At 30.6% G+C, this 21,037-nt stretch overlaps 2 protein-coding genes across 2 annotated transcripts; both read left to right on the top strand.

The window, feature by feature from the left end:
* The first annotated feature begins 195 nt into the window (after positions 1–195).
* Positions 196–11,028, top strand: LOC145759026 (uncharacterized). Its single transcript, XM_082572744.1, has 23 exons — positions 196–337; positions 446–1,484; positions 1,595–1,634; positions 1,765–1,824; positions 1,977–2,091; positions 2,267–2,360; positions 2,775–2,919; positions 3,126–3,303; positions 3,563–3,709; positions 3,826–4,011; positions 4,129–4,278; positions 4,372–4,455; positions 4,887–5,080; positions 5,392–5,762; positions 5,934–6,076; positions 6,327–6,452; positions 6,714–6,801; positions 7,124–7,284; positions 7,633–7,777; positions 8,026–8,154; positions 8,397–8,498; positions 8,687–8,865; positions 8,998–11,028. Exons 2-23 carry the CDS (start codon positions 450–452, stop codon positions 10,622–10,624), a joined length of 5,499 nt encoding a protein of 1,832 aa, XP_082428870.1. The 5' UTR covers positions 196–337; positions 446–449; the 3' UTR covers positions 10,625–11,028.
* A 509-nt stretch (positions 11,029–11,537) lies between these two features.
* Positions 11,538–19,086, top strand: LOC145760492 (FACT complex subunit SPT16-like). Its single transcript, XM_082574394.1, has 24 exons — positions 11,538–11,763; positions 11,884–11,982; positions 12,102–12,185; positions 12,276–12,416; positions 12,659–12,745; positions 12,903–13,049; positions 13,156–13,307; positions 13,434–13,606; positions 13,738–13,902; positions 14,140–14,315; positions 14,529–14,621; positions 14,803–14,918; positions 15,103–15,259; positions 15,361–15,425; positions 15,510–15,578; positions 15,655–15,790; positions 15,947–16,073; positions 16,166–16,284; positions 16,685–16,810; positions 16,903–17,091; positions 17,451–17,620; positions 18,077–18,206; positions 18,410–18,620; positions 18,683–19,086. Exons 1-24 carry the CDS (start codon positions 11,698–11,700, stop codon positions 18,775–18,777), a joined length of 3,093 nt encoding a protein of 1,030 aa, XP_082430520.1. The 5' UTR covers positions 11,538–11,697; the 3' UTR covers positions 18,778–19,086.
* The last annotated feature ends 1,951 nt before the right edge of the window (positions 19,087–21,037 follow it).

Consider the following 21,037-nt stretch of genomic DNA (forward strand, 5'->3'; position numbering starts at 1 on the left):
TATTTTACGACAGTCTGACAGCCAACGTAATATCAAAGACCGTCATCTTTCGTTAGCTTATAATATTTGACAGTGACAATACTTATTTATTTCAGTCAATTTTTTAATTGTATTTGCTTGAATTACACTGTTAAAATATAATGTTACGTTTTGATTAATTGATATGCTTGCAATATTTATATATTTTATTTTTTAGCTAAATTAAGTAAACTGTTTTATATTCAAATAAAATCTGCTTATAAATGACATATTGGAATAATACACGGAGATGACAATATTTTATTTATTTAAGAACAACATAAAGAAGGCTTCACAACAGCTCAACTTAAATTAAAGGGTAATATTTTGCACATAGTTTAGATTTGTAGATCCTAATATTATAGTCAGATAGTAATAATATTGAAATTTTGACATAATAAATTTTAATATTTTTTAAAATTTTTAGTGGAATGTATCAATATAAATCTTCACAACTTCCACCAAACTCCAACCAATACCCTCCCCAATCATACAACCAATCAAGTCAACCCAGTCAACAACGACAAAACATACCGGCTCAATATCAACAACAAAATCATTATCAACAAACCAACTCAAATGCTCTACAGCACAATGCTGCAGTACAGCAAGCACAAAACAACTATATGGACATGGCGGCAGAGCTGCAGAAACTATCAAGGAATCTAGATCCAAGGTTGGTTCAATATGCTGCGGAACAACAGTCTCTTAACGCTGTTAACTCGTCTTATAATTCCAACCTTGCTTTGCATCATGTTCAGCAACAGATGCCACAGTGGAGACCTGGCATGGAGATACCTGCTCACTTGTTGCAGTCTCAACAAATGCGCATGCAACAGCAACAACCGATAAATTCTAGAAATGCTGCCGCTTATCAAAATCAGGCTGTTCTTCACAGCCTTGCCAGTCAAAATAATTCCTCCTTAATAAATCAAAGTTCTAACAGTCGTACTCATAACATACCAGCAGGAAGTCGATCATTGCCCAGTAATGCTACAATTAACCAACAAATAAATGCTATGTCAAATAATATGTTAAGGGCTGTAAGGCCAGTTCAACAACAACAAGCTTCAGTTATACAACAACAACTATCTGCCAGTGCCTCTAATCGGCACCACATAGGAAATCAACAAACTTCAAGTCAACAACATCTTGCCAGGCAAACTTCACAGCAGCCACAACCAAATACTGTTAACCTGCAAAGGACGTTAAGTAGACAACATTCTCAGCAAAGTCAAGTACAACAGGTACTTTTAAACAGGCAGAGTTCGCAGCGAAGTCCTTTGGATCAAACCCAACGGATGCTGAAATCTCCCATCAACTTATCCAGGTCTCCATTAACTAACCAATTGTCAAATACCCCTACTTTAAGTCCTGCTTTACAAAGAACAATTTCAGGTCAAAGTATAGCATCTCAGTCCCATGAGTCCCAAAGAGAGAAAGTTCATATTCGATTTGACTCAAAAGTAAGTTTGTAAAAGTGTTACTTAATAATCCAAACATTGATTGGGCTTATTTTGAAATCAAATATTTATGAATTACAAGGTGTAAATATCTGTATGTTTTTTATTTTTAGAAAAACACTTCGCATAATAGAACCACATCACAGCAATCAGGTAAAATTGTTACAGTGTAAACTTAAATTTAAAATAAAGTTTCTTCACTAAAATAAGTTGATGTAACTTAACATTTAAAAATAATGAGAGTTTTTTTGTGAATATTTATATTCTGGTTTATTGTATTTAGAAACAAGTTCAAACACAAAAGATGACGATGACAGTGATGTAGATTTGCAAAATCCTTCAGGTTAGTTGGTATAAATTTAAATAAAAATCACCTTTATATTTTGTATAAGAACATCTTTAAATGATAACCAGATAACCGATGGTATATTATACTTAACCTTACCCACTTTAAAAAAAAACTAGCTTAAATGTTGCCTTGGTTGTTTTGTTTAGTTGAATTGGAAGACAAGACAAGAATAGTAATCGATGACGATATTGAAATTATTGGATGTACGCAAGCTGAAATAATGTCTCATATAAGAGCTGATTGCCCGGTTCATCAATTTGTGTAAGTTTCTATCACTTTTAGTTTCGGTGATTCTATTTATTATCTATTTTAAAAGATTGCAATGTTAGTAATATATATGTATATTTATTCAAATTTTAAAGTTGTGTTTATTTTTTAAACATAAATATATATATATATATACGAATAAATACATTAAAAATTTATTTTATTTTAGTCGAATTAATGAAGTAAATCAACCTGTCAACCAAGCTAATCTAAAGCAGTGTAAGAAATGCTTTTGCTACATTTGTGACAAATTAGCTAGCCAGGTAATTTAAATTATCTTTTTATTATTAAGTCAAAGTTAAATTAAATTTATATTTTACCAAAGACTAGGTTTATATTAGAGTTAGTATTGTTATAAAAAGCTGAAAATATATTTTTAGGTTTTTCTATTTTTGTATTCTATAATTAAACTTCTTTTAAATTTTCAAATCATCAGGACAATAAATAAGAATAGATTTTAAAGATTTTTCTGTTACAGTTTTGTTGTTTAATTTTTTATCAAGTGTAGTTTTAATACCTTTTAACTTTTATATAAAAAATATAATTATGTGTGCTTGTTAACTTGGAATTATTAAAATTAGATAAATATCGTATCTAAACAATTTTTCATTACATAACTTAGATAAACACCACATTAAAGTTAAACAAATAAACAATTTTTGCCTAACTTTTTGTAGTGTACAAGTTGGTCAGATTCATTTTCTCCACATTGTAATGCTCACTCTAGAGCAAGTTGTTGGAAAGCAAGGAGAAATATGAAGAAAAGTCCTCTCATGAATATTCTTACTTCTGAGGAAATTACACCCGACCTTAGCACAGCAGGTTGAATAGTTGTTAACTTTTTGTGACTAAAATCATTTGAAAAATACTTTATTTAGTCTTTAGTGTAATATAAACAGGATAAAATCTACTGTGTTACTTACCAGCAATGTTTGCTATGCCTGCTCCAGATTTTAATGCTCAAAATGTAATAGTAAAAACAAACATAAATCTTGTTAAAATTTTAATGTTTCAATGTTTTTTAAAAGGGGATCTGGCTATGAAGTATATTATTCGAATAAAAGAAGCCTACATCACTTATAGATCTGGTATTCCTTGTGAGTTTCACAATGTACCTTGTGATTGTAAATGCCACACTGGATCTCGTGGTAAATGTGATGCATGTGCCCAGTGTAAAGCAGTTCACGACACCAAAAAGAAGTTTAAGTAAGACATTTAAATCGAACTATCTATTTATAATGAAGCTTAGTGGAGACTGTGTTTCGCCAATTTATAGGACTACAAAATAAAACTGACGTTTGTGATGCATGTGTAAATTATATTACAAGTAACGAGTTCACTTTATAATGGCAGTTCCAGTCTTGACTATAGTGTAGGCTATAGGCTTGTTTAATAAATGGTTGAGGTATGATAGATTTATGTAGTAAATCCACTTTTTGTAACCCATCAATTTTATTTTTTTCAGTTATGATCCTGTTCGGTCTGTCATTAATACGATCACTAAAGAAATTGTGTCAGGCTTTAGTAACAAGCCTTACTCCGCTCTTGTGTTGTTTGAAGCCTTGCTCTCCGAGTTATGCTCACATCGACCAGCCGACTTCAACCAACTCACGTAAAAACTTTAAATAAAACTAGAAATTTATTTAAAATTTTTTTATTGCTGGTAAAATTTTAACTATAGTGATGTATAATTTATAATAATTATCCTTTTTTTCCTTTTTTTTGTAGTCGAATGCCTTCTAATCCTGATCCAACATGTCAGTGCACCACCCCTCAAATGATGGAGGACAGTATTGAACCAGAGCTAACCAAACTCTTCACTTTAAACCAGATTGAACAACCTTTTAAGGACAAGTTTCTGAAGTGCTTAAAAGCTTCAATACAACCATTACAATTAAAAGATGTTATGAAAAAGTAGGGAGTCTTATAGTTTTCTTATATTTACTTTTAATTTGTTTTCTTTTTAAATGATTTTTGGTGAAGAGAATTTGGTTAAGTTACACTTCATAATTTATTAATGTTTTTTTGTAGATTTTTAAGTATAAGACACTGGGATGATATATTGTTACGAGCAGTGTTAATTGGTCAAAATACTTCAGGAAAAGCAAGAGGAAGTGATGTGTTAAGGGAACTACCTTTAATTATTGAGATGAGGGTACAAAAACTTGACAAAGAAAAAAAGTAAGTTTCCTAACGGGTTTATATGTTTTAATTTCTGGGTAAATTTTAAAACTGTAAAACTTACAGCTACTAACTATGTAATCCTTTTTTTAGATTTCAAAATATTGTTAGATATCTGAAAGTTGTTAAAACTGCTAAAAGTTCGAAGAATTATATTTCTGATGGAACTCCTATCGCGTAAGTTTATAACTTCATAATATTAAATAAATCATTTGAATTATTAATTATATTCTCTTTAAATTTGTTTTATGTAAGTCTTAAATCGGGTAGTACTTAGGTAATCAAATACATTGAAATTTTTAGTAATATAATTTGTAAATACAAAAAACAGGCATTAAAATGTATCTGTTGTTTATTCAAATTAAGCTTGAAACAAGTGGATATGAAACTATTAGTATGGCATTATCATTCATATTCTATTGTATAGTTTGTCTCCAGCAGTTGCTTGGTTAATATTATAGCAACATATGCATAAAATAAAATCCAAATATTTATTATGAATTTAAATTTCTCTTATTTAAATCTTGAATTAATCTTTAGTGATTTTTTAACATATTTGAAAACTGATAACCAAGACCTCATTTAAATTTCTTAACTTTTGTTTACAGTATAGCAATTGCGCGATGGAATTTATATTACACAGCAATCCAGGGTAAATTCAAAGATGTATGCAACAAGTTGGTGGATGACCAAGACTTAATGAAGTCTTTATCCCACGACTTTATCATTAAATTGTTCTCTCTATTATGTGGTAACAATATGCCTCGTGACACTCCATTAGTTACCTCATTTTCATCAAGAAGTAAGTGGGATTTAAGCGCATATATTTTTTACTAACAAAGAAAAGTTATAACATGTAGCATATCCTTTTAATTTTGATATTGTATGTGATCTGTCCAGTTTAAAAATATCCTACCCAAGTGAGAGTATATTTATGGGATGCCAAATACTATTAAAGATATATACAAGATTTGGTCGCCAAAAACTATAATGACACCAAACTATTTCTGTAACTGTAGTTAATACCATGCATAATAATCTAATGTGTAATTTTATGAATCAATATTTTGTATTTATTTGATGTAAGAACTTTTTTTTATAAATCTTTTGAAGGTGTTTGTAAGGACTATGTGATTACCGGGATAGACTTCACCGTTCTCCTCCTCATCTATTTGATCTTTATGGAGGTTAATCCAGAGGCACAGAACAACATCTCTTGCTACATGTGGCTTGCTAACTGGGTGAACCAGGTCAAGTTACCCAATAACCCCAGCGTTGTTCGAAAGTGGGTCCAACAGAGCACTGACTTGGTTGAAATGAGTAGAAAAGCTGTCAACATTCCAAATTGTTCTCAGTTTTTGAGCAGATGTCAACCAACTGAGCCTCAAGTTGCGTTGTTCACGAGCTCTCTTCTCATTCTTCAGTTTCTCACCAAATTTCACACAAACTTGTCTTATGTTTCAAGGGTGGTGACTGCTTATAAGGTAACTTTATTGACTTGCAAAAGTTTCTATTTATCATATAGCTCAAGAGATAAGATATGTATGTCTTTAAACTATATAAAAATAAATTTGATTGGTTTAGTTTTTTTTAGAGAACTTTAAGCTAAGACTAGTTTTTTTTACGTAAGTTTATTTGTTGATTAATATTTACAGAATAACGAGTGGGCGTTGTTTTATTTGTTTTCGCAACCCAACCTTATGAACCTGGGAAGTCACCATGTTATTAGTTGGCTGACTGAATATCTTAAAAGTTCTGATTGTTCTCTCTCACATTTCAACCTGGAAGCTTTATCATTGTAAGTTTTATTCTGATCTCGGAGTTTAATAGCTTACGGTATTTTAGTTTTTATTTTATTATTAGAATATGAGATCATAACGTTTGTCAGTATTTTTTATTATGTGATATTTTTGTTGCTATTACGTTTTGCAGATTTAGTTTTTATATCTGAACCTCTGATAACATTTCTTATACTTTAAGGAATTTAAAAATTAATAAAATACCTTTTTAATTTAATTTTTGTTATTTAAAATTTTATTGTTTTTTAGATTAATTCAAAAAAATAGTTTTGTTGATGTTTGTGCATTCATGAAAAATCTAATCAAACCGAATTGGTTGAATCAAACAAACATGGCACACCATATGATCAACATTTGTGCTAAAGTAGCTGTCAGGTAAAATGTCATTAATATTCATGATTTCTAAACAAAATTTTAAACTTATATAACATTGTTGTGTGACATTGATGAAGTGATTAGAAAAAGGGGCTTGTGTTCAAAATAAAATGTGTTATAAAACCGAATAAAAAATGTTATAAAACAAACTAATTATTGTTTTTACATATTTTTTGACTAAAAATGTTAATTGTGTTGACATATAAAAATTTATGGAATTTTTCTTTTGATAATTAAACTTAAAAATGTTTTTTTTATAAGGTTAACTCAAGAAGGGACTACCCATACTAGTTATGCAGAATGGATGTATTCCAAAGTTTTTGCTTCGATTCTGGAAAAACGAGCTTACGTAAGTTAAAGCAATAATAAACACTCATAAATATTTATCATAATATATATAGTTAAAGGCTTTCTCTTTAAGTTTAGATAATATGTTGTTTACTGTTTATCAATTATGCAATAAATGTTATTGATAAACATGTTTACTAATTATCATTTCTCCTTTAGTAATTTATTTGTCTAAACTATTCTCATATGTATGTCAGTATTAATTGTCAAATAGGTCAATTTCTTAATAGTGTAATTGATAACTTCTTGTTTTTTTCTTTTGCCTAATGGGTAAACCCATACATAAGTTCAAACTAACCTTTTAAATTAATTTTCTTTTTTAGAAAGAGGAAAATATGTTGGGTTATTGTGAGTTGATAGGAAAAGCTTGTTGTACGTGTATTGATATCAAGCATGTTGATGAATACAAAACTTTATTTAAACCGGATCGTTGGAACGTTAAGTGTACTGAATTATTTCAAATTTTTGACAAGAAGTTTATGACGTAAGTAGATAAGAATACTGCCAAAATAACTATAATTTTTACATGTTAAATTACTTTAACTATAGCCCGCTCTACAGTTGGCATTTTAATTGTCATATTATTGTTACAACTCTCAACCAATATTTTTAGTGATAATTTACCCACAACAACAAATGGCAATTTTATTTAGTTGCGGGCTATAAATTGAATATACATTTATATATATAAATATATATAACTTCCACTAAACTTTATTATAAATAGGTTACTTGCCGCATCAATAAACACACTAAATATCACAATATCACACCCCTACCCAACAAAAAATATAAACACATTTCACGCTGAGCATTTAAACTTTTTTTACAGAGGCCAATTTAGTCCAATTGAGGTGGCGACTTACTTTCATTGTGCAGTAAAAGAAGGGGTAATACAAACTGTTGAGTTAATTTACTCACATTATACTGAAAAACACGAGTGCTCGGAGCCTACCAGTCTGTTTATTATGGATGAGGTATGTGCATAGTTTGACAATAATTTCAGATTAATAAAAGTTTTATAAATGTGATTTTAAAGTATATTTTAAAATTTGATTTATAAATCTAGTTTTGAACCATTTTTTATCAGTCATTTTAAAATTGTATTTTAAATTATAGATTAAACTTTATTACTTGATTCTTGGAATGTTTTTTTTAACTTGTATTGTAATTATGCTTATCTGTATACCAAGTAAATGTTATTTCTATGAAATATTTCTGCCAGGTTGTTAAAATCTTGAATCAAAATACAAACAACTACAAGTTGGACAAACATGAAATGATAAAACTTTATGTTAAGTTGTGCACTCACGAGACTTTAAGTTGGCTTATTTGTGCAAAGTGTTCAGCTAAGGTGAATATAAGTTTTTATCTGCTATTAAAATTGTAAAATTTTTATCCAAGAGATATTACTACTTGATCCTAATAATTAGTTCTGGTTATTGTAAACTTCATGCCAAGGTGATAACTATAGTACTTCGTAATCCTAATATAAATGCATTAGACCCTTTTAAAAGCTTGGTAAGTAAGCTTCTTTACATAGATATGTTATGCTCTTTTACATAAAGATTTTATATTATATTTTAATAAACTTAGATGCCGGAGAAATGGATGGAAGTTTGGTTTGCATTGGAGAAAAATGAGATGATGCCAGAACTAAGAAGTTTAGTGCAACATACTTTCGAACAATTTACTTCTGTAAGTTTTCTTTTTTAATGACAACTACAAATTTTTAGTTTTTAATTGAGGTTGTTCAAGTGTGTAAATTCTTTGTTGTAAAACTAACATATAGTTAAAGTCACAACAAAAGATTTTAACCAGTGCCTATGTGGTAGACTTTTTCGTATTTCTTTTTATTTTTTCACAATTTTGTTCATTCTTTTTAGTGGATGAAGGAGCTGTGTGTACAGGAGAAAAGTGACATGGTTCGACTTTTACACTGCCTTGAAGTGTTTATTAAAAATATTTACAAATCTTTACTACAATGCAAGTTTGCCGATGTCCAGGAATTACAAACCATGATATTGGAAACTCGATTTTTTATTGCCAACCAACAATTACAAAGGTATAAAATACAATTTAAAAGGTTCACTTTTATTAATATTATAATGACATTAAATAATATGTAGACAAAGCTTTTGCATATTTACACAGTCCTAAAGTTCATTTTCTGATAGTTTACCTATTTACTTTTTAGTGAATATCATAAGCTGCTGAGATCGATATTTCAAAGTGTTCCAAACCCTTTTCCCCCAACTCCACCAAAACAAATTCAAACAAAACCTGAAACACATAAGAAAATTGTTAATGACCACAACCATCATCACAATACAACTAAATCACAACACCACCAACCACAGCCTAAACTGTCTAGAAAAGAGAGTGTTGAAAAAACTAAAGCCACGTCTTCAAAACCAGTTAAAGAAAACTCAACAAAATCTAAACCCCCTGCTTTAAATACAACTTTACACAGACAAAACTCAAAAAACGAGGGGCTGCGATCACCTACACGGTTAACTTCACCCACCCAGGCATTGCCTCCTACAGTTTGTCCTCATTGTGGGGACACAGTTGGGTCGTCGTTCCGATGCGCTAAGTGTCACACAAAAAAGACTCGCGATGTTTTATGTCCCAAATGCAAGCAAGTGAATGTGGATTTAAAGGGCTACAGTTGTCGATTTTGTTATGTTTCTTTGCTTGGTGTACTTACAACTGCAGAGACAACTTCACCAGAAGAATCACAAACTGAGAAGGTTGAACCTAAGAAAACTAAAAAGAATAAAAAGAAGAAAATTGATAATTCCAACACAGAAACTGATTCAAAATCAAAACATTCTTCACATACAAATTTAAAAAAGACATTCTCTAAAGACAGCAGTTCCGCCGAAAAATTAGTTAAAAAGATTTCAAGAAATCTTGAAAATGAAGAAAAAGTTCAGTCAGAAAATAACAAAAAATCTTTGAGTAATCATAACAACCAAACCAAACAAGATCATCGCCCAAAGGATGTCTCCCCATCGACTTCTGGAAGCAATTTGTCAAGAAAAGCATCCAAAGATCTTTTACCTCCTTCCAGAAATAACAACATCCGATCAAGATCTTTAGAGAACACAAAAGATCAGATTCGGAAAAGAGATTCTCCTCCCGTCAAAGTAAAGTCGTCATCTTCTAACAGGGTGTTAAAGGGGCATATGAGACATGATAAAGTTGAAAAAATTATGCCTCCTTCTTTAAGTATTCTATCACCGACAAATAAATATCATCGAGCCCAGTCTTCTTTATCTGATTCCAGTGATTCGGATGATTTTCAAGATTCTAGAACTACTGTTTCTCCTTCTTCTGCATCTTCAAAGACTTCATCTTTGCTAAAAAGAAAGTCTGAAGATGACTCCACATCTAGTGATACTCATCATGAATCTAAAAGATTTAAAACTGATCAAAATCGCCGACCTAACTCCGGGACGACATCATCTTCTGTAACAAGCGGTAAAGGGGTTTTTACGTTTTCAAAAAAACAGAAAAATATGTTGCAGAAAATAAAAAACATAGGGAAGGTTAAAAAACCATCTGTAAAAACCATTTCAAAACCAGTTCTTAAATCCCCTGAACCAGATGTAACCAGACGACGTAGACCTGGTCCTGCATGTCGGAACTCTTATTATGAGGTAAATCCATTATGGAATATACCCCGCCATTTAAAAATTCCTTATACTCTGCACTTGCCTAACATATGCAGAGTGCAGCTATCTTTATTTCCGCCGAAAATCATGCAAATTATACACCACCATCAGCCTAATCTTAAACTTAACAAACTGTATGCGTAGGCGAATTCAAAATAATGCAGTCCTTAATGCAATGGGTTTGTTTTTGCTAGTTATTTTTTGTTTTCGAGCTTTATTTATCTTTTATTTTAATTTTATTACTGGTGCCTTGAAGGCAACCTTTATAAGCTCAAAATGTTTTTTTTTAAGTAATTAAACTATTTAATTTATTTGTAATCTAAAAACATAGTCTTAAAGTTACAATGTATATTGGTTTATCTTACGATTGTATTGTTTGTTTTTTTAATCAAATTTGGTAAACTTGGTTGCTGTTTCATGTAAAACTTATCATTCTCGGCTGTGGTGGATAACATTCATCTTATTTCATTCTATTTATATTTTCAATATTTAACTTCTTACGCTGTTTCTATTTGTTCAGCTTTTGATTGTTATTGTTTTTGTTAAATAAAAATCAACTTGTGTTAACTTAATATAAGTTAGATAGGTTATAAAATATGTGATTTGTCTATAATTTTACTTGGATAAAAGATCTAGGTAATGTGCAAGATTGGGGATAAACTATTTAATATGAATTGAAAGTTTCTACTCTGATAGGATGTCGTCAAAAAAGGGTATCTACCGTCGGAAAAGTTTTTCGGAAAGTAGATTGTTTTCCCGCCAGTAATACTCCGTTGTTTTTGCAAAGTTTTTGGTATTAAACCTTTTTTATATTTACTTTTTAAGACACTTTATGCTCAGTGTACAAATGATTTTATGAGGCTTCTAACAGAATAATGCCAAAAATGAGTAATTTTACGTTGCGAGATTATCAAATAATTGCAAAAACACAAAAAATTGCGTTACGTAAAAAATGTCACGCATCATCCACGTGTGTTTTATATTTCTTCTGATATGATTAAAAAATTAACTTTTTTACTAAATATAATCAATTTTACAGGTTTATTTCAAATAGTTTGATATTTCCTAGGCACCTAACATACTAGAGCCTGAAACTTAAATTGTTTATGACGAGATTTTGTAGCTGTTTGAGTCTCGTTCTCTGTTACGTCCAGCTATCCTGTCCGTTGTTCTCTTCTTGAATAAGGAATACAAGTTATCATATTAAAAATATAAAAATGTCTTTAACACTGGATAAAGATGCATTTTTTAGAAGATTAAAAAAGCTTTATTCTGCCTGGAAGGTAAAATTTTATTTCTACATTAATCAAAAAAAATTCTCAAAAACTTAGATTTTAAAGTAGCTTTTTTTTTTAACCAAAATATGATTATTTTTAAATAAAATTGGTTAAATTTTTGCATAGAAATCTAACGGAGATGGTTCATTACAAAAATGTGATGCGATAATGGTTTGTATGGGAACAGATGATGATGTTGTTTATTCCAAGACATCAGCTATACAGGTTTGCCAAATAACTAAATAAAAACATTTATGAATATTGTAACTGCTATAAAAATTGTTTATTTTCATATTAACAATGATAATGTTTTTTTTATTATTGTTATATAAATATGTATTTAGTTGTGGCTGTTGGGCTATGAGCTGACAGACACAGTTACAATATTCTGCAAAGAAAGCATTCATTTTTTATCAAGTAGGAAAAAGGTATGTAAGCTCTTGCATATAAAAATTGTAAAAATATTAAAATTGTTACTATATTAAGTAACGGTATATATATACTTGTTTTTTTGTTAGATTGAATTCCTTAAAGCTGCAACGAAAACAGATGGAAATGAAAACGCTGATGGGATTCCCCCTGTTTCACTTTTATTAAAGGAAAAGGATAATTCCTCAAATTTTCAACAACTTAATGATGCAATACAAGCAAGTGGAAATGTAAGTTTCGTAATTTACTTTCATGATAAGACCATAGCTTATAAAAATATGTATTTACTTTCTAAGACCAAAGCTTATAAAAATATGTATTTAATATGGCTGTTACACTGATGTTGTATGTGTAAATGTTTATATATCTGGTTTTAAAATTGAATAGGCCATTTGCATTTTTGAGATGTATAATGCTTGGGCATTAAGCATAATTTTTAATATTTAGTTTGATATGTATTTTATCTTTAAAGGGCAAAGTTGTGGGCCATTTTCAGAAGGACAAATTTTCAACAACTTTTCTGGAAAGTTGGAAAGAAACAACTTCAAATTACGACCTGGTATGTTGTTAAACTTTTTTTTTACTATAAATTTTTCAAACTATCATAAGTTGTTGTGTTATTATTCTGTTAGCGCTTAAATTAATTTAATTTATATTTGGGCCTAGCTACTTACCCATTTGTCTATTGTTGAATGTGATTTAAATATACATTTAAGGTTGACATAAGTGCTGCTGCAGCTTTATTTATGGCACCGAAAGATGATAATGAAATTGGTTTAATCAAGAGGGCAGCTGCAGTGACTCTGGAAATCTACAGCAAAGTTTTTAAGGAAAATCTTAAAGATGTTATTGACGCTGACAGGGTAAAATATTTTTATCTTTACTTCAATACCCCTGTTTAAATTTCTATGACCTATGACTTTAAACAAAATTTTACTCATCTTGTTGATTCAAATGATATTTTATTAGAAAGTAAAGCATGTTAAAATGATGGAGGGAATAGAAAGAGCATTGGAAAATCGATCTCATTTAAAAGGAGTTGATCCTGCATTGGTTGAAACCTGTTATCCACCAGTAATACAAAGTGGTGGAAAATATAACCTGAAGTTTAGCACAGTTAGGTATATATAAACTAATTCATCAGGTTAACATAAAATGTCTAGCAAATTTTTAATCAAGCCATGATTTTTAAATTTTATTTTATTTTTTGGTATAATTTCTAAGACAATTTTGTTTTTGTTTTGTAGTGACAAAAACAATCTTCATTTTGGATGTGTCATCTGTATGTTTGGAACAAGATATCGCTCTTACTGCTCTAATATTGTTCGAACTTTAATGGTGAATCCAACTACTGAAATGCAAGATACTTACACATTCCTGGTGGAATTAGAGGAACTTATTTTTGATAAACTAAGGCCAGGTTGCTAGTAGTCTGAATAGGTGTTAAAATCTTAAAATTTTTTGTTAAAATCTATCTAAAAAGATGTCAAATGGGATAATCGTATTTGTACCTTACTAATATATTTAAAAAATGTTTTTGTTTTGTTTTAGGTATAAAACTATGTGATGTTTATAATCTTGTCATTTCCAAAGTAAAGAAAGATAAACCTAATTTACTGAACCACCTTACAAGAAGTTTCGGGTTTGCTTCAGGGATAGAATTCAGGGAAGGATCCCTTCTAATTAATGGAAAGAACCAAAGCAGAGCACAGAAAGGTTTTAGTTATTGTTTGTAAACAATAGAGTCATTGTAAAAAGTTTTATATTGTTTATAATAGTCTGATAATTATGATCGAACCCAGGACCTTATATAGTGAAGCCAAGTGTTCAGACCACTACACCTTGCTGCCCGTCTTCTTGTGCTTTTCTGAATTGTTTTTTAGCCAGAGAAACTTTTAAACTTTTTAACATTTTTTTAAGAGCATATTAGAAAACAAGCTTTTGTTTTTATAGGCATGGTGTTTAATATAAGTATTGGGTTGGCAAATTTAAAGAACAAAGAGGGAACGACAGATGAGGAAAAAAATTATGCTTTATTTGTTGGAGATATTGTAATTGTGGGGGATGGGGTTGCTGCTTTAGTCACCAAAGATAAAAAGAAAGCAAGAAATATCTCCATCTTTTTAAAGGTAAAATAATTTTGTATTTATTTTTGTACCATACTTGTAGTGTAGTATATTTATTGGTATTGTTTTAATTTTTAAACCTGCAGCCAATAAAAATGACTTTTTCCTATTTATTTTTATTCTATACTGTAGTATAATAAAACATAAACCCTTTTCTTACCTTTTTTAATGTTTTTTTTTATCTTTGAAACATCTATATTTAATATTATCTTTCAGGATGACAGTGATGAGGAAAGTGAAGAAGATGAATCAGCAAATGAGATTTTAGGGAGGGGAGCAAGGGGAGCTCTCACCAAGGAGAAGACAAGAGTGAGATTTAAAATTTTAACAAATTTTCTAATTTTTTTATAATTATTAAGTTTTATGCTATATAATTCCGAATTAAAAAACATGTTAATTCTATTAGATTTTTTATATATCCAGGGTCAATTGCCCTCTTGTATATGCTTATTTTTTCTGTTAGTTTTTGAATGTTTTTTATGCTTTACAGCAAGAAATATCATCGGAAGTTAAGAGAACAAATCATCAAAAAGAATTGCGAAAAAAAGTAAATGAAGCAGCAAGAATAAGAATCATGAAAAACAGCAACACAGTGGAATCACAAAAGTAACTGATTTGTGTCTTAAATCCTTTTAGTAACAAATTTAGTAGCTGCTTTATTAATATTTATTTAGAGGCATTATATGATATAAACATATGTGTAATTAACAGTTATAACTTTGGGTTAAAGACTACCAATGCCAAGTCACTATAGTCTTGTTCTTTTTACTTAAATCTGATTTTTATGTAGGGTCAAAAAATCGAATATTTCTTATAAGTCGAGAGCACTACTGCCTGCCAAGGAACCTGATATTTACGATTTAAAGATTTTTATTGACAAGAAATATGAAACTGTTGTGCTACCTGTGTTTGGTATGCCAACCCCATTTCACATATCAACAATAAAGGTTAGTTCTTGTTTTAGTTTGATAAAGTTTTTTTGCTTTTATACATATTAAAACAACTAAATTTGAAGTTATATTATTTATATATATATTTTTTTTAATAGAATATTAGTATGAGTACAGAGGGTGATTATTCTTATCTTCGGTTCAACTTTTTTTGTCCAGGACTGTAAGTAAAACTTAGCAACTTTTGTTATAGTTGCTCCTATTTTATAACTTACTTTCATATACTAATTAAACTGTTTTTCTTTAGTGCAAACATTGGAAAAGACACTCACAAATTCCCTACAGGAGGAGATGATGTCAATTTTATTAAAGAACTGTAAGAAAACTTTTTTAGTTGGCTATTATAGACCCTGGTACTTATAATTTATATTTTCAAACTTAAAAATTTTAAGGACTTACCGAGCCTTAGCTGGTCGAGTGCCGGGAAGATCAGAACCTCCTGCAGCCAATCTCCAACTTAGCTTCCGACTCATCAAAGAACTTCAAAAGAAGTTCAAGACTCGAGAAGATGAGGAGAGAGAGAAAGAGGTTGAAATTTAAAACTATTTTAATCCTTTGTTTAATAATATTTAGGCTACTAATGAAAGTTAAGCTACTGATAGTGCATTGTTTTCAATTAATTAAGCTACTGCTGGAATAATATTTAAGTACTGATTTTTTGTTTTATTTTCTTTTATGTTTTAGGGAATTGTGAAACAAGACAAACTACTGATCAACCCAAACAAAGCTAATCCAAAGTTAAAGGATCTTTACATCCGACCAAATGTTGCTCATAAAAGAATGCAAGGACACTTAGAAGCTCATACTAATGGTCAGAATATATTTGTTGTCATTGGGTAAAGTAAAGATTAGGATTTTAAAAGTAAAAATTGGTATTTTTAATCTGAAACTCTTTGTAATTAGGTTTTCGATACACTTCTGTTAGAGGAGACAAGGTTGATATTCTGTACAACAACATTAGACATGCGATATTTCAACCTTGTGACCATGAGATGATTATTATTCTGCACTTTCATCTTTCAGTAAGACTTTTTTTTGTATATATCTTTAACTTCAATGTGGGGAGGTCGATGTGCGACCTAAACATAGTGTAACATCAGTTACTTTGACCCAGTCTCGAGTTGCCTTTAACAGTTTGGGATATTTTAGGGTTTATAATTGCCCAGTAATTATGCTGCCGATTTAGTGCTGGCTCAGCAGGTGTTTTTACCACTAAACCACGCCGCGGAAAACTGTTTAAGTACAATATCATTATTTTCCTTAAAGGAGTTTGTTTAAGTCTTCTCATTTACTTAAAATCTACTTGTGCATGTTAGTAAATGAATAGCTAAAAATTTGAACCCAATTATAGAGAACTTAACTTTCTACTATTATTTTCAACTGTAAATGTTAGTAAATAAAAACTGTTTTTCTCTATTTCAGAATGCGATGATGTTTGGAAAGAAAAGACAACTTGATGTCCAGTTTTACACTGAAGTTGGTGAACTTACAACTGATCTGGGAAAACTTCAACATATGAGAGACAGGGATGATCTTTATGCTGAGCAGGTTTAACTTTTTTCATGCCACTATTTTACAAAATATTTAAATACTTGTTTCTTTTTCACTATGTTTTTATTACTTTTATTTTACAAAAATAGGCTGAAAGAGAATTACGCCACAAGCTAAACACAGTTTTTAAAAACTTTGTCGACAAAGTTGAAACCATCAGTAAAGGAGTTATTGAGTTCGATTCCCCGTTCAGAGATTTGTCGTTTTTTGGCGTCCCATTTAGAAGTACATGTCTGCTTCAGCCCACCAGCTCAGCTCTGATTAATATTGTTGAATGGGTAAGAAATATAAGATTGGCTTTTTTGTTATTAAAATCCAGTTTACTGTTTTCTTATCAGCTTTATAAGATTGTTTTTAATATTTTTGTTGAGGAAAAGTATGCTGTTGAGACTTGTTAAACTTGCACAAAAGCAAAGGGCCCTAGGGGCGAATAGTATGGCACTGGTGTGGCTAGAACCAAGTAGACCAAATCTAACACAATGGCATTACCAATATACGACATTACAAACATTGTTTTTCATATTTATTTTAACCAGATTTACCAACTTGTAAATAAAAAGTTTATAAACAGTTGGAAGTTTATTTTTAAAATCCAGTTGTTAAATGTACTTAAAAATTACTTCATTTGATATTTCAGCCTCCATTTATAGCAACCCTCGATGAGATCGAATTAGTCCATTTTGAGCGAGTACAATTCCATCTTAAAAGTTGTGATATGGTCATCGTGTTTCAGAACTATAAGAAAAAGGTTGAGGTCATTAACTCTATCCCAATGGCTTCTCTGGACCCTATTAGAGAATGGTTAAAGTAAGCTTTCATGGAAAATTGTTATTTTTTTTTGTATATATCTTTATCCTCGGTTTGGGAAAGTCGAATGCACGACCTAAACACAGAGTAACATCAGTTACTCCTACCCAGTCTCAAGCTGCCTGTGGCAGTTTGGGATATTATAGAGGTTATAATTGCCTGGTAATTATGCTGTTTATAGCGCCTTACTCAAGGGCGCTACAGCATGAGAGCAGTAGGGATTGAACCCACGACCTCATAATGGTGTAGCAAGTGTTCTTACCACTACACTACGCTGCCGGCTTTGGTAGGCTTAAGCACATTAAAAAATCGTTTCATAGTTCATCAGTATTTTGTTATCCTCTATTATACATCTTCAATAGAATTTTCAATTTTTGTTTTAATTTAATTATATATTTAAATACAAACATGGGTTATTTTTATTAAATTGCTGACCAGACTTAATTTTTCATTTAGTTCGTGTGACATTCATTACACTGAAGGAATCCAGTCTCTTAATTGGACCAAGATTTTGAAGACAATCAATGATGATCCGGAGGCATTCTTTGATCAAGGAGGCTGGAGCTTCTTGGAACCTGAGAGTGGGGTAAGAAGACATAAAAGTTTTAACTAGAATGCAAATAAGATCTACTTTAAGATCCGTAAATAACACTTAAATGGATCCGTAAATAACACTTAAATGGAATGATCTGCAATTTTTAATTCTAATTAGTTAAATTAAATTAGGTATTTTTCATCTTGTAAGTTTGTTTAACAAAGTCATAAACCTAACTCTATGACATCATATAGTCGGATAATGATGGTGAAGATTCAGAAGAGAGTGACTTTCAGCCTGAACAAACTATGTCCGGATCGGAGGCAGGAAGTGGATCTTCAGCTGACTCTGACGAGGATTACTCCAGCGATGAAGATGACAGTGGGGAGGACGAGGAAGGATCGCTGGCAAGTGAAGAGTCCTCCGGAATGGATTGGGATGAGCTGGAAGAGGAAGCAAGAAAAGGTGAGGAAATTTACAAGTTTAAAGTTAAAATATGATGACGTCATTTTGTTATTACGTCACAGCTGATAAACGAAAAGATGAAGGGGAAGAAGCCCAACCTTACAAGAAACGCAAACGCGATCATTCCTCTCATAAGTCTTCGAAAAGACGACGATAGCGTGCCCGTGATGTTATTGCAGTTGTGACATCACAAGAAACTAGCCATATTAATACGACGATGCAGATACTAGAGTTTTCGAATTAATAAAATGTATAAATTTTTAAAAAAACATTATGTTTGAATCAATATTCTAAACATCAATATTCTAAAAACATTATGTTTGAATCAATATTCTAAAATCTTGAATATGATTTGTCTTTTGAATTCACAAATTTTCTGCTATGGGCTAATCTTGTTTTGTTTATGGGTTTTATTTTAAAGTTCGTCTACAGTTTTGTACCTGTTTAGTAAATAAATTAATGCCAATCGTTATTTTTTGACTTTTCTAATATATTTACCCAGCCCTTAAAGTTGATTTCACAAGGCTATTCCACATTTTGGCCAATTTTTATACCTTTTTCTAATGTTTAATGTTAAGATAAAGATTAGACATAACTTGTAATTTAAAACAGAGCCAGGGTTAAAGATAACTGCAACCATTATAGCCTATAAAATGTTATATTAACAACACGAGGAAAGTTGTAGCAAATCATTCTTAAAGTACTTTAAATTAGAGCCACACGTACACAGCTTAATAATGCTGTAGATTGTAAAGGAATAAGATGTGTAAAAAACAAAGTTTAGAACAAATAACTACTTCTAATGTAAACTTTTAGTGTTTAATAGATTATTTTCGCCCACTATTTTGTACCCGTAAGTAAATTAACTCAATGCTAATTGCAGTTTTTAGATTGATTTTATTAATCATTTTCAAAGACACAATTGTAACAAATATACCATTACCTTTAAGAGCTAAACAAGATTTTATCTTTTTATAAGCTGTGTAGTTATCTGTCTGGACCTTTTTGCTTCATCACATGATATGGTAAGTTTTTACGCGTTTGAAAGTAGTTGTAATGGTTGTATTCGTCGTACAAGTTAGTGCATTTGCCTTTAAATTAATCAAAATTAGCAAATTAATAACAAAAAGGCAGTTTTTGTTGTCAATTTTAAACGTCAAAAGTTTTACAATGGTTTATTTTCTAGTTATTTTAATAAATATAAAAAAATATGCATTAAAATGTGTTAAACTAGCTGTTTTCAATGATACACTTATTTGCCATTTAAACTAGGCTTAACAGTAACCCTATCTTTTAACCTTAATTTATTCTAATTGGGTGGAAAACGGTAATCCTGTATATTAATTGGATGAAAAACGTTCTAGAATTTTTGTTTCAAACTTAACCAATTGATGAGACGCTCTGCTGCTAAGGCTTTATGACGTCAGGAAATATCGCACGACGTTAATTGCTAATTGCGATCGGAGTTTTGCGAAGCAGGAAGAAGGTGGACAATATGGCCGCTAAAAAGCACATTTTAGGCTAATTTTAAGCGTTTTGAAGCAACAAATGGACTTAAAATTGTGTTTAACAATTAAAATAGTGGACAATTAGCCAGGACAAAGTTTTTTGTAAGCGCAGTTGGCGATTTTCCGAGCTAAAAGCTAGTCTTAGCCTAGGCTAGCGAGCAAAAAATTTCAAGTCGACATTTTTTGAAGTTTCAAAGTTTTTCCTTTACCAACTAAGGTAAGGCTATAGTTTAATTGTTTTTTTTAATAAATATTAACTTAATTATATGGTTTTTAGTTGTTTCAAGTTAAAAAATTGCTTTTTTCGATTTAAAAATATGATTAGGTCGTGAAACTTCAAATTTTAGCCTAAAGTTGGCAGGCAACCTATTTAAATTAAAGTAAAAATAAGTTAATATACCCCGCCAACTACTTGTTCTGACATTTTGCTAATATTTAAGTGATGAAAAACGCAAAACGCAAAAACCTAAGGAAAGGAAAAAGTCAAAGTTTCAAAACGCAGCGCAAGTTTTTCGCAAATCAAGTCGACGAATGATGGAAAAAATCAGGTGATGTAAATTGATTTCTGTTTGTTGTGCTAAACGATAAAACATCCTAACTTAAAGCGACTTCTTTAAAGTTTTTAGAAAGCGGGCAACTTTGTTTTTTATATAAAACTATGAGCTTACTGGAAAATTATACGATTGCGTTCTTGGCGCTAATTTATTTCGAGTCGACACATTTGTTGGTTTGTCGTTGTGTTAATTTGGCAGTTATGGGTGGTGTACTTTTGTTGTTGTTGTGTTAGTTTGGAAGTTATGGGTTGTGTGGTTTTGTTGTTTATGTTGTTGTGTTAGTTTGGGAGTTATGGGTTGTGTGCTTTTGTTGTTGTTGTTGTGTTAGTTTGGCAGTTATGGGTGTGTGGTTTTA

This window comes from Corella eumyota, chromosome 7 (assembly GCF_963082875.1).
Source record: "Corella eumyota chromosome 7, kaCorEumy4.1, whole genome shotgun sequence".
In the NCBI taxonomy this organism is placed as follows: Eukaryota; Metazoa; Chordata; class Ascidiacea; order Phlebobranchia; family Corellidae; genus Corella; species Corella eumyota.

Coding starts and splice junctions, on each gene's coding strand:
- LOC145759026 (XM_082572744.1), top strand. CDS start 450: ATGTATCAATATAAATCTTCACAACTTCCACCAAACTCCAACCAATAC. Junction 2,920..3,125: donor ACCCGACCTTAGCACAGCAG/GTTGAATAGTTG, acceptor GTTTTTTAAAAG/GGGATCTGGCTATGAAGTAT. Junction 7,285..7,632: donor TTTGACAAGAAGTTTATGAC/GTAAGTAGATAA, acceptor CTTTTTTTACAG/AGGCCAATTTAGTCCAATTG.
- LOC145760492 (XM_082574394.1), top strand. CDS start 11,698: ATGTCTTTAACACTGGATAAAGATGCATTTTTTAGAAGATTAAAAAAG. Junction 13,308..13,433: donor CTGAAGTTTAGCACAGTTAG/GTATATATAAAC, acceptor TTTGTTTTGTAG/TGACAAAAACAATCTTCATT. Junction 16,811..16,902: donor ATGATCTTTATGCTGAGCAG/GTTTAACTTTTT, acceptor TTACAAAAATAG/GCTGAAAGAGAATTACGCCA.